Genomic DNA, 17,265 nt, shown 5'->3' with positions numbered 1-17,265 from the left:
TCTTCTCTGTTGGCAGAATGCATTGGAAGACTCACTACTGTAAGTCATTCTGGATAAGAGAATCTGCTACAGTAAATGACTCAAATGTAAAATGGAAGAAAAAAGAATAAGCAGTAGCGTAACCTATCCCATCAAATATTTTAAAGCAATGAAAAGCTGACATCTGCACCTCCTCTTTTTTTAAAAACAGGTTATGGATCAATTAATTAAACCATGTCTGAGATACACCCTCATAAGACATACGTGTTCTTTTTACTCCTACACTCCTTTAATAGTGGATCTATTCTATTAAAAGCCTAAAACATTTTTTTGGTGTGAATCCCATCAAAGGTTCAGCACATCCTGAGCTTTTTATCTCTTCTCTAGGTTATAGTCAACATGGACAGCACGTCAATGTCAAATCAATTTGAAAGCGATCAATAGAATATGCATAAATTTCACAATATCTAAGTAGCACATTTGTTAATTGGGCGGTAGGTAGCCTAGCGGTTAGACTGTTGGGCCAGTAACAGAAAGGTTGCTGGATTGAATCCCTGAGCAGACAAGGTAAAACATCTGTTGTTCTGCCCCTGAACAAGGCACTGTTCCCCATAATTGTAAATAAGAATTTGTTCTTAACTGACTTGCCTGTTTAATTTTTTTTTTGTTATGTTCTGCTTTCCCTTAAAAGAGACTCTGACTGTGTCCCAAATGGCACCCTATTCCTCATATAGTGCACTACTTTTTTCCAGAGCTCGATGGGCCCTGGTCAAAAGTAGTGCACTGTAAAGGAAAAAGTGTGCCATTTAGGGTACACATTCTGTCATCAGTGAAGATGTCTGTCTATGTGGGCTGTATGGGCGTAGGTTGGTTGGTGTATCTCAGAGACAGAAGGAGAGATCGCTGTAGAGGGACTGTTAGACCTCTTCCTGTGGTTTACACCACGTGACTACGAAGCTTAATAAGAACACCACTGTTAGTTCACACTTCTGTTTCTGCTGGGATAGAGGAGAGAAAGATGGTAAGACCGTGTGATATACTGAATTAGATATATTCATTGAATTTAATTTTGTATAAAACATATGAGAGGTTTACTGTATGGTGGCAGTAATATATTGTAACATTTTATTGGTTCTACTGTTTGAGACGATTTTAGTATACTTTTATAAATTATGAGATCATTTTGTTACACATCCGCAATGTATTACAAAAAAAAACATCACGTTTTTGTGACGATTTAGTTAGTTCCTGTTTTGAATTTGCTCTACGGATTGGACTGAGGAGGGGTTCTGAGCAGAACCAAACACGAAGCTGCCACAGCAACGAGAAGATACTGATGTACAGTGCAGTCATCCATAAAGTAGAGAGTACTACTAAACTCCTCTGCACAGTGTAGTGTTTCCTACTTTATGGATGACTGTACTGTTGGCTACGGAGGAAAATACTACAAGGACTCCATTGACATCAATGAACGATTCTGAAAAGCTTGGAGACCATGGTCTATTTTTAAGTTGTATTACATTTTTGTACTAGAAATGCAGTCCTATGAATAAATGTTAAGTTCCCATTAACTATTCAGTCATGTTTCTCAAATAAAAGTAGATTTGACTGCAATATTGTACTAATGAAAATAAATTAATTGTTTTTCTTGCTTTCCGTGGTTTATGGTCATTCTACTATTGTAGATATTTGTATAACAATCACAGTGCAGTTTATAGTAAAAGTGGTTGTACAGTTACAATTGTTTCAGTGTTCAGCATCTGGTTTTGATGAAGATCCTGCGTTGTATAATTCTAAACCCACTAACATGAGGAACAAGTGTACGAAACAGATTTTCAGAAAATGAACAGTTTAATAGTACTGCTAAATTCTGCATAGATATCTTCATTCAACGTGCTCAATGTTCCCATCAGAATCTCAGTTGGTATTTACCAAAATTAAAATAAAAAAAATGGTGCATACTACTAAGGAAGAAAATAATATCTCTAACAAGAAAGATATTTCCTAAACCGAAAGATGTAGTAAGGCAAATATAGGCATAACTACAACATAGATCCCCATCAGCAAAGTGAGAATAAAAATCATTTTTTAAGGCTACAATACCCTAGCTGCTGACAAAGCATTATGTAATACGATAACCATGATGTCATTATTTTGGCCAATCTTACTGCACCTTAAAATGTCCAACAAAAGGTTTGTAGTTCATAGGATTTATTTGGACAGAGCAAAATCTGTCTACTGCGTCACTGTGCGTGATGGCCTACACACGGTTCATAAAAACCCTATTCCATGATCATTACAAATCCTTGAGGAGATTTCTGTGGTCACATGTACTTATGCAGAAGAAAAAACATGACAAAATCTTGATCTTTGACACACTAATATCCCTTCAGATATCCTTGAAAAAGTTTTTTTGTTCATTGTATCTGATTCTGATTCTTGGCATAATCTCATGTATCGGATGCTCCTTGTTAATCCTATTCCCATGGTAGTGGTTCCAGGTAGTTGGATGGCACTAGACCTCTCAGCCCATGAAGGTCCCCCTGGATGGAGATTAGACATTAGCAAAGCATTTAGATATAGAACCAATGGAAAACAAGGTTACATTTCCCCAAAGACAATGCAGTCCAGCACTCACATAATAGAATCCATCTTCATCCATATCACCAAACACATATATTATGTCCCCTGCACGGAAGGCGAGCTCAGCCTACAATAAAATGATTGGGGGGAAAAGTTACTGTTCATTTGGTGTTGCTGTAATATGCACAGTTAGGCCCTATAACTGGGATTACCTCGGAATTGGCGTTCACTAAATTCAAAAGACCAAATTAAGAAAGTTAAAGTGGATTTGGACACCCATGTGGAGGTTCCACACTCACGTCGCTGTCCATGTTGGGGGAACTTTCCCAAGGGTCATACTCAAAGATGGCCACCATCCTGCGGACGACCAAGTCATCTAGCACGCTGGACTCCTCACTGGGATCTGATGTGAAACAGAGAAGTCAAGAGTTGAAGGATTAGATCATAGGACTGCATTCCAAATGGCACCAGGGCCCTGGTCAAAAGTAGTACACTACAGTATATAGGGAATAGGGTGCCTTTGGGACGCACACCAGATCTCAATTGTCATCATTAAGAAATCTCAGATTATTTTTTATATAAACTATTTCAGAGAGAGTGAGAGAGAAAGAGAGTGTGAGCGAGAGTGAGAAAAAAAGAAAGAGATACCTGTGTGGTCGACAGGCAGGAAACCCTGCTGCATGAGCTGATGCTTGAGGTAGTCATCATCCACTGGGATCTCAGATACCATGTTACTAGGCACGACACCAGACAGACCACCAGACTCCCCGTGGTAGAAACCATCATCGTCTTTATCTCCAAACACCTGGCAGAGACAGAGACAAAGTCAGCCATTTTGTTTCCATGGGATTTGTTTGGTAATGATACAGATCTACTGTGCATGTGTAAAAGAAAGGAACATGAGTGGAAAGTTATCAGTTCAACATCAACAAGTTGCAAATAATGACAGGAAATGAGGAAACCACAACTTTTGCACATCATGTAGGCCTACGCATCAACAGAGAACAAACAGGAAACACCAGCATCTAGAAAATCCAATATACTGTATAACTGTTTATAATCTGCCTACCTCATATTAACCACGCCATGTTCAAACTTGGTTTTATCATATCTACCCCTTTAAAATGGGAGGTTACTCTTTACATAAGGTATATTAAACAGGAGTATTTAAAAAGGAGTTTATAAGTTGTTTAGAAACTGTCAATCATTGGTTGTTATAAACACTTATTACACAATGGTTGATAGTCTACAGTACAGATAAACTACTCAGTACATTACCTTGATGATCTGTCCTGGCACAAAAGGGAGCTCCTCCGCAGCGGTCTCAGGGTTTGGGGACATCGCAGCAGGGTTGTATGGGAAAAGAGCCACAAAGAGTCGGACGGGGGGTTCCTGAGACACCTGGCTGGACACCTGGCTGGCGGTCTCCAGCTCCCATTGCCTAATATCCTCTGGTGTAGCAATTCTCAGTCCATCAGGGTAAAGAAACACATCCACTCCTAGCATCCCATCCATCAGCTCTTATGTGAGTGAGAGCAACCCTGATGACAGTTAAGGGCCAGAATGTGTTGGTTTTAACAATAAAGAAGCATTTTTATCAACGTCCACTGTCCTCCAAGAGTTTCTGAAGTCCCTCTTCACTTCAATGAGAGCAACCCCTCTCAGCTCTACACTGGGCAGACAGATGGCTGCTGGAGAAAACAGGGCTCTCCTTACCCTCACCCTTTATGAAGCTAAGCTGCCTGAGGCTGTAATCCTCTTTGAGGAAAGTGGATAACATTCTCGTCCCAACCCTCTCTACCTGTGGGACACAGTCTGTCTGTAGAAGTGTAGTAGCAAGAGAAGAATGTTCAGCTTTGCATGCGCTAAAGATGTGCATTGTTGGGGGAAGTTTAAATGAAAGATGATAGTGTATAGCACTACTAGGGTTTGGCTGGTGTAGGCCGTCATTGTAAATAAGAATTTGTTCTTAACTGACTTGCCTAGTTAAATAAAAAAAATAAAAATAAAAAGAGAACATGCAGATATCATTTTTTCAGTCAGCTACAAATGGGTGGTAAGTGAGATACTATAAAGTGAACGTATGCGGGTCTGGCTCCACGAGGGGGAAAAAGGGGGCTTAGCAGCCCCCCCAGTTGAAACTTGTGCCCCCTCAGTTTTAGTTTTATGTACCTATATAAAAACAGCAAAAAAAATCTAATGATGAGTGACAGGTTGCTGCAAAATCTGTATCTCTGCTGTGCTGTGTCAGCACAATGGACAGAGCGCATTGCAGTGTGTGTAGGAGGGCTATGGAAAAACACTGGGGTTCTGCAGAATCCTATGGGTTTTCATAAAAAGTGGGAAAAAACACTTCTCATCCATGGTAGGCTAAGTGAATAACATGATACGCTTCCATCTGTAATATTCTATTTTGATTTATAAGGCCGGGGTCAAGTTCACCATTGAAGCTGCTTCACACAACTCTGCCTAGCTGTAAAAAGCATTCGTGTTATAAGCCTTAGCCTATTAGTTAGCTCTCACCAGCTAATCTGCCTCTGCCATGATGGATATCAGAAACTGGCTTCGCCAAAGTACCCAAACAAAGCCAAAATGAGAAGGAGAGCGAAGAGCAGCAGCAGAATTCAATGTAATTCCAATGCAAGAACATATCGGTATGTTTCATCATAGAAATAAGGATTTTCTTGGTAGCGTATTGGTTTTCTTGGTTGTAAATGGAACTGTAAGTATTGGAAATGTATTTATGGTAGGCTGCCATTCCTTAATTGATTACGCAGGTCGAATTTGATCCAACAGAAGTGTATTGTTCCATATCAGAAGGTGTTGCTGTACTTATGAGCAGCATGGTTTTCCATGTTCCATTTGTTTGGCAAGACAGCTGTGCATGGCTGCATCTCACTGTAGTAGGCTGTAGGCTATGTTTTGGTTATTTGGATCTCCATTTGCCTTTTGTTTACTGTGTTTGTTTACTGTTAATGTAACTAGCCTAAATATAGATTGTTTCATGCCTCGAATCAACATTTAGTTAACTAGGCCTACTTGGTACTTCTGTTTTGTTCTGTTCACATTCATTCGTTGGCATTTGCAGTAATGTTGGTATTCTAAGCCAAACTGCTATTCAGTATTTTCGTTAGCATGCATGAATAACTAGGCTACTACTTTCAGCATTTGCATTATTTTGGTAAGACAGCTGTGTGTACAGGTGCATTCACATAGGCGGTTTGTAATAGGTGAATTGCAGCCTATATCCATTACCAAAAAGGCCTTGCTTTAGTGTACAGGGCGCTGTCCATTGTGCTGATACAGCGCAGCAGCGATTTCAAAAGCACTCAATTAATGGTCTCAAAGTTTCTGCATTTGAACTTTGTGTTTATTGAGGTATAGCATGATATAAGCAGAATTCAATATAATTCCAAAGCATGAACCCCGACAGCTGGTTCCAATTCCTGCAAATATCCAGCAACCTTGCACAGCCGTTGAAGAGGAGTGGGACAACATTCCACAGGCCACAATCAACAGCCTGATCAACTCTATGCGAAAGAGATGTCTTGAGGCAAATGGTGGTCATACCAAATACTGACTGGTTTTCTGATCCACACCCCTACTTTTTTTAAGGTATCTGTGACCAACAGATGCATATTGTATTCCCAGTCATCTGAAATCCATAGATTAGGGCCTAATGAATTTATTTCAATTGACTGATGTCCTTATATGAATTGTAACTCAATAAAATTGTTGAAATTGTTGCATGTTACATTTCTATTTTTGTTGAGTGTATTTGATTAACAATTTTAGGACCTCTTTAGATATAAAAATATATAGACAAAAATGGTTTGATGAAACATTGAATTTGACATTACTGCTATTAGCCCATAGAAACACATTGAATATCACATTCATACAAGGAAAAACAGTTAGTCCCTTCAAAAAAATTTAAAGGAAGTTTGTTTTGAAGTGTCTATCCTATATCTGAGAGATACAAGAAGGATCAGGAAACATTTTTTTTAATGACACATATTTAATGGCTTTTTTAGGGGCTAAACTACTACCATATATACTTCCAATCATACATGGCACCGGGCTATCTTTAGGCGAGTCTTGTGGGCACCCTAGAGCAAAACAACCGACATGTACTGTGTTCATGTGTTCATGAGAGATTCACCTTTCCATAGAGGGGTCATAGACGCAGCCCATGCAAAAAAACAGATATCTCGAGCTTAAATAGACAGATTTTTATGGGGATTTTTTTAATATGCTGATTTGATTTCCGCAGGGGCACAGAAATTGACTCAAGACGGTTTTAAGTTTATATTGAGACTCAACTCAACTTCCTTCTCTGAACTTAGGTCAGCAACAGATTATCTCTCTCACCACTGCCTTGACAAATGGAAGGGGTTGAAACTAAGGTGAAGAGTGTGGAAACAGTGATTGAGAGGAGAGGAGAGGAGAGGAGAGGAGAGGAGAGGAGAGGAGAGGAGAGGAGAGGAGAGGAGAGGAGAGGAGAGGAGAGGAGAGGAGAGGAGAGGAGAGGAGAGGAGTGGAGAGGAGAGGAGAGGAATGGAAAGGAAAGGAAAGGAAAGGAAAGGAAAGGAAAGGAAAGGAAAGGAAAGGAAAGGACAGAAACGGGGAGAGAGGGGAGAGAGGGGAGTGAGTGTGAAAGGGAGAGAGAGAAGGAGAGATGGCAGTATTCTATCGCCATAAGAAAGAGAGACAGAAATAAATAAATAAAGAAGAGTGAGAGAAATAAATAAATAAGAGAGAGTGAGAAAGAAAGAAAGAAAGAAAGAAAGAAAGAAAGAAAGAAAGAAAGAAAGAAAGAAAGAAAGAAAGAAGAGAGTGCGAGAAAGAAAGAGTGAGAGAAAGGCAGGCAGGGAGAAGAAAGAAGGGAAGCGTTGGTGCCTTTGCAGCCGTCCTACATTGAAGGGCTGAGAGACAGAAAATAATCATCTGACGTTTGTGATACCTTAATCAGCTTGGAACATCTTTACTAATTAGCTGATCTGTCCCTCCAACTGGAGCCAGGTGTGAACCAACAGTGTCCTGATTCTGCAGAATGCATGTTCGCCATTGTCCCCAATACAACAATACATGTAGGACTCCGATTCAGCTAATATTGAGACTTTGTGACTGACAAAAGCATACTAACCGCACCTATAGTACTCTGAAACTATGTCAAAAAATGTCAAATACATGAAGTTTAGGGGTGAATCCTAAACTTCCACGTAGGTAGAATTTTCACTGCATTAACATCAATAGGAAGTTGGGATTCACCCCTTACTGATTCGCAAATGCAAGGAGTTAGCACTGGCCGTGATGATTCATCCATCCTTTGCACTGAGTCATGACTTTGTACCATGCTGTACCAGCAGAGGGTGTTCTGACTGACTCATTGTATTGGTGCTGCTGGACTTAAGGTACAGCAAGCAGGAGGTCCCTTCTCCATCACTCCATCTCCCTGCAGAAATGTGCTTTAAATGCACTGACATTGAGTGCGATATAGTGCACTACTTGGTCAACAGTAGTGCACTATATAGGGAATAGGGTTGCATTTGGGACTTTCCACACCCATTGAATATGAATAAGGAGGATACCTGATAATTCCAGTTGGGTTGCAACAATAGTATCTGATTTTCTCAGAAGAAACAGGTAGCACAATCAAGTTGTGACACTAGTAATGCCAAATAGTTGTATGAAGCTTATCTTCCCAGGAGAGGTCACCCTTTGCATTGGTAACAGTGAGTGGTTTGTTCAGTGACAGGTGTTAGATAGAGGTAGTGGTAGGTTTAGGGTTAGGCTGGGGTGTGGAGTTGAAGCTAGGGTTAGGGTTATGACTAGGGTTATTATGGTTATGCTTGAGCCAGGGTGTGGGAATGAACTTAAGGATAAGGTTATGGCTGGTTATTGGTTGGGGTAAGGGTTAGGTTTAGAATCACTAAGGAGTCCTATTGGACTAAATTTCCCTCATTGATTGCCTAGTGGGAATGAAACAGGAAATCTGATTCGCTCTCATCCCAGATATGCAGTACCTCTGGATTCCCATGTAAGGACTGTTACATCAGTAGCAAGACACCCACCTTTCTGAGTGATGACGCAGCCGGGGGAAAGTGTGAGGAACGAGAAAGGGTGTCCCGTCGGCACTAGCACAGACTGCACAGAACAGCTGCAGCCTAAGTTCGCACAGAATTTCACGGCATTGCAAGTAGTAGACATATCATTTTATCCCAAAACCTATAGAATATCGTTCACACTAACCAAATATTAAAATGGTTGATCGCGAGCAGCTGGTGCAGAAAGCCAGGCTGGCTGAACAGGCTGAAAGATATGATGACATGGCAGCTGCCATGAAATCGGTAAGTCTCCAAAACGATTGCATGTGAATAGCCTACGAATAAGGACTGATGATTTGGTGTTCAATGAAACATTGAATTCTCTACAATGTCATTCTAATGAATATGAATGATCTCTATTTAGATATTTTATTCCATTCCTAGAGATGTGATGTGTATAAAAATTTAACATTTTGATATTAGATTATGTAAAGGTTTTGCCAGCAATCCTAGACATCACTATACTGCATTGAAATACTAGCCTACACCATTCAGAATATCAAGTCTGTTTCATAGGGCGCAATCACTGTTTAATTATAACGACTAGAATAGCCTACATGTGGAGCTCAAACATTCAAGAAACATTCAAGAAAGGCAATCAATGTATGCTATTGAACGCTCCTTGGGCGGTGCTTGGGCGGTGCCAGTTTCGTGTCTTTAAAATAAATGCAGTGGAGTGATATTACCACGAAATGTATTCAGAGGCACCAAATAACATTGATTTCTCTGTCAAACGTGTTCCTCGCGTTATAAAATTACATGTGATAAATGTGTCCTATGCCACTGTGTACAGACGTCTATTCCACGTTGGTTCAACGTAATTTCATTGAAATTACGTAGAAACAACGTTGATTTAATGTATGCCCAGTGGGACTTAATTCCCCATGTGATTTGTTAAATTCAGATCAGTTAGAATTGGTCTTTAGGATTGTACCATGTGAGGTTGCTCGAATATTGATCGATTCTCCCTGTAATATCTATATTTAATTATATAATTGGCTAGTAATAATATACATTTTTTTAAAGTATATTTTTGAGTTAAATCTGTCCTCTATTTAATATATATATGTGTCTGTTAATAGAGGCTACAGATGTTCTCTGAATGAGCATCTATTCCTGCATAAATGGTTATTCAGTTTCCAGCTCTTTACACAAAACAAATGTAGGAGGCAGCATAATTCTCTCTAGAATGTTCTGTATTTTGTCGTATTGCAGTGAGTCAATGATCAGATTGGATATTGGTCCTTTTGTTATCCGTGGTTGAGCTACATTAAGTTACTTGATCACATTATCATTCTGCATTGCACCTGTATGTCGCATTGTGTGTCACTGTCAACGTGTGCAGTTGCCTCTCTAGACATACTGTATGTCTGGATATGGATAGGGTGAAGCTGTGTGTTCTTTAAAGCAATTTAATGAAATTTACATTATTGTTTGGTTTATTGATACAGGTCTCACACTGTGTGAAAAATGCATTGTCATTAGGCCCTAAACCTAAATGCCCAGTCTCCTCCTGACATCTTAACCATTATTATTATTACCTAGTTACACTTTCTGTCTCATCGGCTGCGTAATTTAGATCTATTTCTCCTGCAGATTTCTGGTTGCATGCGATGGCATTTTAGTGATGTGTGCATGTGGGATTCCTTTCCCTTTAAGCAATCTGCTGGGTCAGTCCATGCAGTCAGAACTGGGCCTTTTTGCAGTGTAGGGGTGTGTACTCGTTCCCCTCTCCAATGGGAAATCCCTTGCCACTGCAGCCAGGGTTCATTTGATGGCAGGAAAAAGTAATGAGAGGTATGATTTTATGTTCTGATTTCACCTTGACCAGTACAGTACATAGAGTACAATATTATTCTGCATACATGTTTGCAGAAGTTAATGCATCAATGCAGTAAGATGCAATTATAAGCAGTGCTGCTTTGTCAGTGAATGTGTTAAATGGCATTTGTTTTATTTTATTATGTAATGTATTTACAGTTGCATAATGTGTTCAGCATAGTCGTGACAGATTTGAACCCAGCCCGTCAATAATTGTTTGGGCTGGCAATTAGGTATTCAGATCAGTATGGTAGGCTTTATTTATATTGACTGACATCAGCATTTTGGTACAATGATGATTCACTGACAAGTAATGCATAAGATGGGCTTTTCCAACATCACTTGTAGTCTTTTGCATTCTCTGGCCTTTATGTTTCTTACATATCCATCAAGATGGACTAACAATCAGATAGTAATTGAACATTTGCTTAGTAATACCATGGCATTTGAGCTGTCAATTGTGTGTTCTTGCATTGAAAGCTGGAAAGGAAAAACGCCTGCTTAGAAGCATTCTGTCATCCATGTACACGGTGGCTGTGACGTCACCTATCAGCCGCATTCTTTTTGCTCCTCTATCAGGCTGGGAGGGGAATGTCACATCAGCTCACCAGAAAAGAGAAATAATAGCTTCTCAATGAGAGAGAGGACTTTGCTAGAATGGGCCACCCATTAAGCTGTATTTCCTCTGTAGCTGTATTTATACTGTAGCCTTGTGCTGTCTGCATCTTCCCTCTTATAGTTATAATCTAGATAATCTAATTATTTAGCCGATATTGATTTAGATGGAGATAAAAAAAAAAGCTTGTTTTATTGATGTAAGGTTATCTGGAAGTGGACTGGAAGCGTCTCAGGTCTTTACAGTTGCTCTTAATGTGATATTCAAGATAGGGGGGGTCATTCCACAAAATGAATGTCTTTTGCATCCCTTTGATATTTTAAGTAGAAATTATGCACCAATATTGCATTTTAAAAGCCTGTAATATTAAATTAAGTGCCCTTTAATATAGACCACATGGATAATTCACCCTCTGTGACTTCCAGGATGACTTTAAAACATTTCACTTCAGAATTTCACCATCATTCTAAAACCCTAGTTATTTTGTTGTTTTGAAAAAGTAATTTCTGAATATTATTCTTTATTTCATGTGAATAGTGATTCATTGTCAGGTAAAAAACTCATTTTAATATGGTGAAAATATTAAATTTCAAATGAAAATAAATGTTTTCAAAAGAAACAAATGAGGTAGACTGACAGTGAACTGCTACTTACGGGTCCTTTTCCAACAATGCAGAATTAAAGAGAAAATACAAAATAAAATAAACATTGAACATCTAATAGTCAAATCCTAGTTTAAAAACAGATGAGCTGGCTCTACTCATTTTGGTCATTTTCTAGTGTTTTGTGGGGGAAACAGAGTGGGTTGAGCATAGCACGTCAACCCTGTTACCCATAGATATACAGACTATAAATGTTTTAACACATGAAACACATATACGTGCATTCAAGTGCTCCTTCATTTATTAAGTTCAACAATTTTATTAAGTTAAACATGCGCTCTTTATGACAGAATGTATGTGAAATCACCAGGTTACACATCTCAAAAGGCACCGAATTTGTGGAATGACCCAGGGAAAATACTGTATATGACATTTGTGTGTGGATTAAACTGTTGAGAATATTTTTGGTTACTTATTGTAATTTGCTACCCAATGTCTTTCAGTCAGAGCCACTAAATAAATACCTTGTAGGTTAGTGGAATGAGGTGTAGCATTTAGACCAAGTCAGGTTTTACAACGTTAAAAGTTCAAAGGTTACTTATCAATTGTGCTTTTTACAGTACAATATTTGACATTCCTGGGATTAATTAACATGTTACGTCCTACCCTGTACGTATAGAGTCAGGTAGTAGGTGAAAAGCATGTCCTGGGTGACAGCATTACATGGGGTTTCAGACAGATGAAAAGGTCAGTTTAAAGCAGAGGAGAAGGTCAGGGAGACACATGAACTGCCTGAGCGATGATCAACTGACCGTCTACACTTACACTGCAGCTGCCCCTGGATTCCTCGTGGGAACATAGCTACCTCCAATCCTCTGCCCCCTCTCCAGTCCCAACCCCCACTCTCTCTCACTATCTTGAATATGGTTCTCCACTTGCTAGCATTAGCTGTCCACATGACAGCTGGAGCTACTGGTGCACATAATGGGCTGATTGCCATGGAAACTGGGAATTGCACATGATGAGTTGAATCTTGCTCATTCCCAAGAACAACATACTGTACAGTAGATATTATAGGTATGACACTGTATATGGTTGTGACATACAGTGTACAGTACAGTAAAGTACAGTAAATGCTCTGATATGATTTCCTGTAAAACCACACCTTCTGTACGTGATATTGTTGAAAGATAACTGTTTACATTCATGAATGCATAATATAGGGGTTCATTTGCTGTCTTATACAGCTTCCTAAATCACTGCCCAGATATTGCATTTATGACCACTGCTCTGTCCCCTCCTCAGGTAACAGAGCTGAATGAGGCCCTATCTAACGAGGAGAGGAACCTCCTGTCTGTGGCCTATAAGAATGTGGTAGGGGCCCGCCGTTCCTCTTGGAGGGTGATCTCTAGCATCGAGCAGAAGACCTCTGCAGATGGAAATGAGAAAAAGATTGAAATGGTTCGGGCCTACAGGGAGAAGATTGAGAAGGAGCTGGAGGCTGTGTGTCAGGACGTGCTCAACCTTCTGGATAACTACCTGATCAAGAACTGCAACGAGACGCAGCACGAGAGCAAGGTATTTTACCTGAAGATGAAAGGCGACTACTACCGCTACCTGGCTGAGGTGGCCACGGGCGAGAAGAGGGCCACCGTCATCGAATCATCAGAGAAGGCTTACAACGAGGCCCATGAGATCAGCAAAGAGCACATGCAGCCCACCCACCCCATCCGCCTCGGCTTGGCTCTCAACTACTCTGTGTTTTACTACGAGATCCAGAATGCCCCTGAGCAGGCCTGTCATCTGGCCAAGACCGCCTTCGATGACGCTATTGCTGAGCTGGACACCCTGAACGAGGACTCCTACAAAGACTCAACTCTCATCATGCAGCTGCTCCGAGACAACTTAACACTGTGGACAAGTGACCAGCAGGATGATGAAGGAGGGGAGGGTAACAAAGATTAATAAACCACACTTAGAAAAAATATATAATGAAGGGCCAGTGGGCTTTGGTAGGCGCTTTTGCTGATGATCGTACCGCAGCAGTTCTTTATTTTTCCATGTGTTAAAAGAAAAGAATCAAAAGAAAGGTGAGAGGGGAGGTTACATCTTAGTTTAATATATATAGAAATATATATGAATGGTTGAAAGGGCTGCCATCTTGATTTTCTCTTTGACGTTTGCCAAAACCACTGAAATGTCAGTCAATCCGCCTGAAGTGGTCGTTGTTGGATTGGTTTGGCAGCCTCACACTGGCATAAGGACTGGTGTCGTTGTACCAAGGGAAGCTGCTTAGTTAGGTTTATGCATGATAGAGATGCAGACACTTGAGGAAGGGAAAAAAAACACTTGAGTGAGAGTGCCTCACAAAAATAGCTTGCAATGGTTCCAGTACTAGTTTAAAGGTCAACTCGGCCACTTTTCAACCTCATATTCATTATCTCCAGCACCAAACCAGTGTCCACATATGTGAAACTGCGCGTTCCTATGATCTGTGGTCCTACATCACGATTTTCTAGCCATTATGATATATAATATCACTCACTCTTGAAGGGAGTGCAGGAAAGCTAAAAGTATTAATCTGACCAAATCAACTACAAAAAGTACAATGCAGATGTTTTGTAAAGGTTAGATGTGTATTGTAAAGTTAATGCCAATGATGGCCATGAGGTAAGGAGAAAATACTTATCAATTTCCTCTTTCACATGACTTCTAGTTTGAGGTGAATTTGGCATGAAATCCAATGTGACTGTCCTCTGACTGCTCTAAATATGATACTGGAACCATAGCTTTACCTCCAATAGAGTCTATCTAAAGGCAGAGACAGGTTAAAACAGAAACATGATCTTAAAGCAGCTGCAGAGTTTGTGGTTTACTTCTGTGTTTGTTTTATTAAATGCACTTGCCTACTATACTGTTTCTTCAGTGTAAGATGATTACTACAATAATATCGATTATTCAGTATTGTGCATGCTGGTGATGTATTGAAACATACAGTAGCTTGACTTTATTAACTTATACTGTGGGTGTTAAGTATTCATAAGATTGAGAAAACATAGGCTTTGTCTGATTATTTCTTATTTATAACTTATTCTTATTTTGTTTATATTTGCTATACCAAAACGGTGATCGTAAAAATGTATATGTTATGAGCATTGCTATAGTGGCATGCAATATGTGTATTTAATTTGTTGATGGAAGAAAAAAAGTGGAAAAAACACCAGTGATTGCTTAATCTTACCAGCTGGTGTTTGTAACATTAAATTATGATAATGGCTTTGTCACATTAAATTATAATAATGGCATTGTAAAACAAATACTTTGTTCTTTGAACTATATTTGAGTACTTATTTTGTCATGTTATTAACCAGTTTGAACAATGGTGAAGTTTTCAGAATCTGTGTTTCTGTTATGAATTCACAACATGGACCACAATTTATTTCTGACAGTATACATTTTTTGTTTGTTTTTATACCTTTTAGCTGTTCCTGAGTGACAAATATCTTGAATGTGAGTCATTATGTAGCAGTTGCACAAGAAACGAGCTAACTATGATAATAAAAAAAGAATATGACAAAATGATAAATGCACCATTTCCATGGTGGTCGAGTGTATTGTTGTGATGTCACTAATAAGTCAACTTTTGCTTTTTAAAGAAAAGTATTTAAGATAGAATGTTGTAACCTCTTGTGTGCTGCTAGTATGCTATTCTTGTGTGCCTCCTTTGCCACTTCAAATAGTTGATTCAGCATACTCCATAGGCATCCTCAATAACCATGTATGCAAACAGAGAATCACAAGGACACACTAAAAACCCACTCGCGCTTTTAGATCTACGCAAACTTGTATGACACCAGTGCAGTGAGTGCACATGTCTGCTCATGCAATGTAATGCAAACGCTAGTCCAATAATAGCTGGCGTTTAGGACTTCAGGTTGAAGCAAACAGGGAGAGTCATTTGTCATACACTGTTAACGTTATTTACCACCGAGGGCTGAATGTCCCAACTGAATGATTTCCACCACAACAAAAATAATGGATCTAAAGGATCTAGGACTTTAACAGCGTCACAAATGCCACCCTATTCCCTATATGTTGCACTACTTTTGAGCCCTACCAGAGCCCTATTGGTCTTGGTCAAAAGTAATGCACTATAGGTAATATGGTGTCATTTGGGAAGCCACCTATAGTCTTTAACCCACTCTGTACATCTCACATCCTCTGAGCTAACCATGTATCCAAATATATATTGCTGAGGATGTGGTTCTCTATCTTGCTGCTATGCTCTCTAGATTTTATTAGATGTATTATCCTGATCGTAATGGGCTAAAACTCAGCAAATTGTATTTTTTGGTGTCAGATATTATCACTTGCCCTGGCAAACCCAAACACCTTGAGGTGTGTCAGATTTAGATATTTATATTCATAAGCCTATGGTGTTACTTTATGCCATTCATTTAGTGCCATCAACAGAGAGACACTGTTATGCCTTCCATTTTTGCCATGCTAATCTCAGAACAGTTAACACATGTCATTTAGTAAGTACAGTTAACACATGTCATTTAGTAAGTACAGTTAACACATGTAATTAAACCTGGTACTTAGTTAACGTACATAGTCCCTTCTGGGTCACAAGGCGACTTTTGAACACTGTATGTTACTTTTTCCGTCGGTATGTCAACGCAGGTAGCGAGAGTGAACGATTCAGATGACTTTGCATCGCATAGAAACGTTAAACTCTTATCATTTGTTTAGTTTCGTTTTTTGGACACATCAGAAGGGATGGTTCATACACTAAGAACATTTCATTCATTGTTTTGATATACAGTAATGTTTAATTTAATTTAGTTTTTTTGCTATTTTGTTTGTGTTTATTTATTTAACTGTCATTTTGTTTGACACAGATCCTTGTGTCTGTGCATTTAGGCTGAACAGTACTGTAACATGTATGCTCTCTTTTCTCTGAAATGGAATTCAACTTCAATTGAATCAAGTAAAGGGTTGGTACCATGGCTATACAACAGAACAAATGTAGACTGAAGGCACACAATCTTATCAACAAATCAATTACTATTATAATGGGCTTAATGAATCATGTATAGTGTGTTTTTAGGAAATGTCGTTGCTATCTGTTGCTCATTCAAGCTATTTGTTTGCCAGTATATACAGTATACATTATTTATTACAGTAGATATTTATTATTGTCATTCTGAACTACCAGCTCATTCACTATACTTCATCCTATAAACTCAGTGCTACAATGTTTCCTGCCTTCTCCAGTATTTCACTCAGTGCTACAATGTTTCCAGTATTTTACTCATAGACATTTAAAAAAGGAGAGTGTAGTGCACCATAGACATTTAAAAAAGGAGAGTGTAGTGCACCATAGACATTTAAAAAAGGAGAGTGTAGTGCACCATAGACATTTAAAAAATGAGAGTGTAGTGCACCATCTACATATTAGAAGGGAGAGCGTAGTGCACCATCCACATATTAGAAGGGAGAGTGTAGTGCACCATCTACATATTAGAAGGGAGAGTGTAGTGCACCATCTACA

General features: G+C 39.2%; 2 protein-coding genes and 1 long non-coding RNA gene across 3 annotated transcripts; 2 read left to right on the top strand and 1 right to left on the bottom strand.

The window, feature by feature from the left end:
- Positions 1-883: 883 nt before the first annotated feature.
- On the top strand, positions 884-1,631 carry LOC110507748. The gene is made up of 2 exons (XR_002471175.2): positions 884-1,000; positions 1,221-1,631. It is a non-coding gene; the product is annotated as an uncharacterized LOC110507748 (long non-coding RNA).
- A 63-nt stretch (positions 1,632-1,694) lies between these two features.
- si:ch211-105f12.2 (RIMS-binding protein 2-like) lies at positions 1,695-4,264 on the bottom strand. The gene is made up of 5 exons (XM_021587958.2): positions 3,841-4,264; positions 3,211-3,367; positions 2,862-2,965; positions 2,618-2,689; positions 1,695-2,522 (listed from the first exon to the last, which is right to left on the bottom strand). Exons 1-5 carry the CDS (start codon positions 4,075-4,077, stop codon positions 2,457-2,459), a joined length of 636 nt encoding a protein of 211 aa, XP_021443633.1. The 5' UTR covers positions 4,078-4,264; the 3' UTR covers positions 1,695-2,456.
- Positions 4,265-8,717: 4,453 nt separating this feature from the next.
- On the top strand, positions 8,718-15,290 carry ywhag2 (3-monooxygenase/tryptophan 5-monooxygenase activation protein, gamma polypeptide 2). Its single transcript, NM_001124475.1, is given in 2 exon segments — positions 8,718-8,912; positions 13,014-15,290. Coding segments are annotated over 2 exon segments (747 nt in total). The 5' UTR covers positions 8,718-8,825; the 3' UTR covers positions 13,674-15,290.
- The last annotated feature ends 1,975 nt before the right edge of the window (positions 15,291-17,265 follow it).

Source organism: Oncorhynchus mykiss, chromosome 27, assembly GCF_013265735.2.
Source record: "Oncorhynchus mykiss isolate Arlee chromosome 27, USDA_OmykA_1.1, whole genome shotgun sequence".
NCBI classification, from domain to species: domain Eukaryota; kingdom Metazoa; phylum Chordata; class Actinopteri; order Salmoniformes; family Salmonidae; genus Oncorhynchus; species Oncorhynchus mykiss.
Note: the sequence above shows the minus strand (reverse complement) of the source record. Positions and strands in the feature narration are given on the sequence as shown.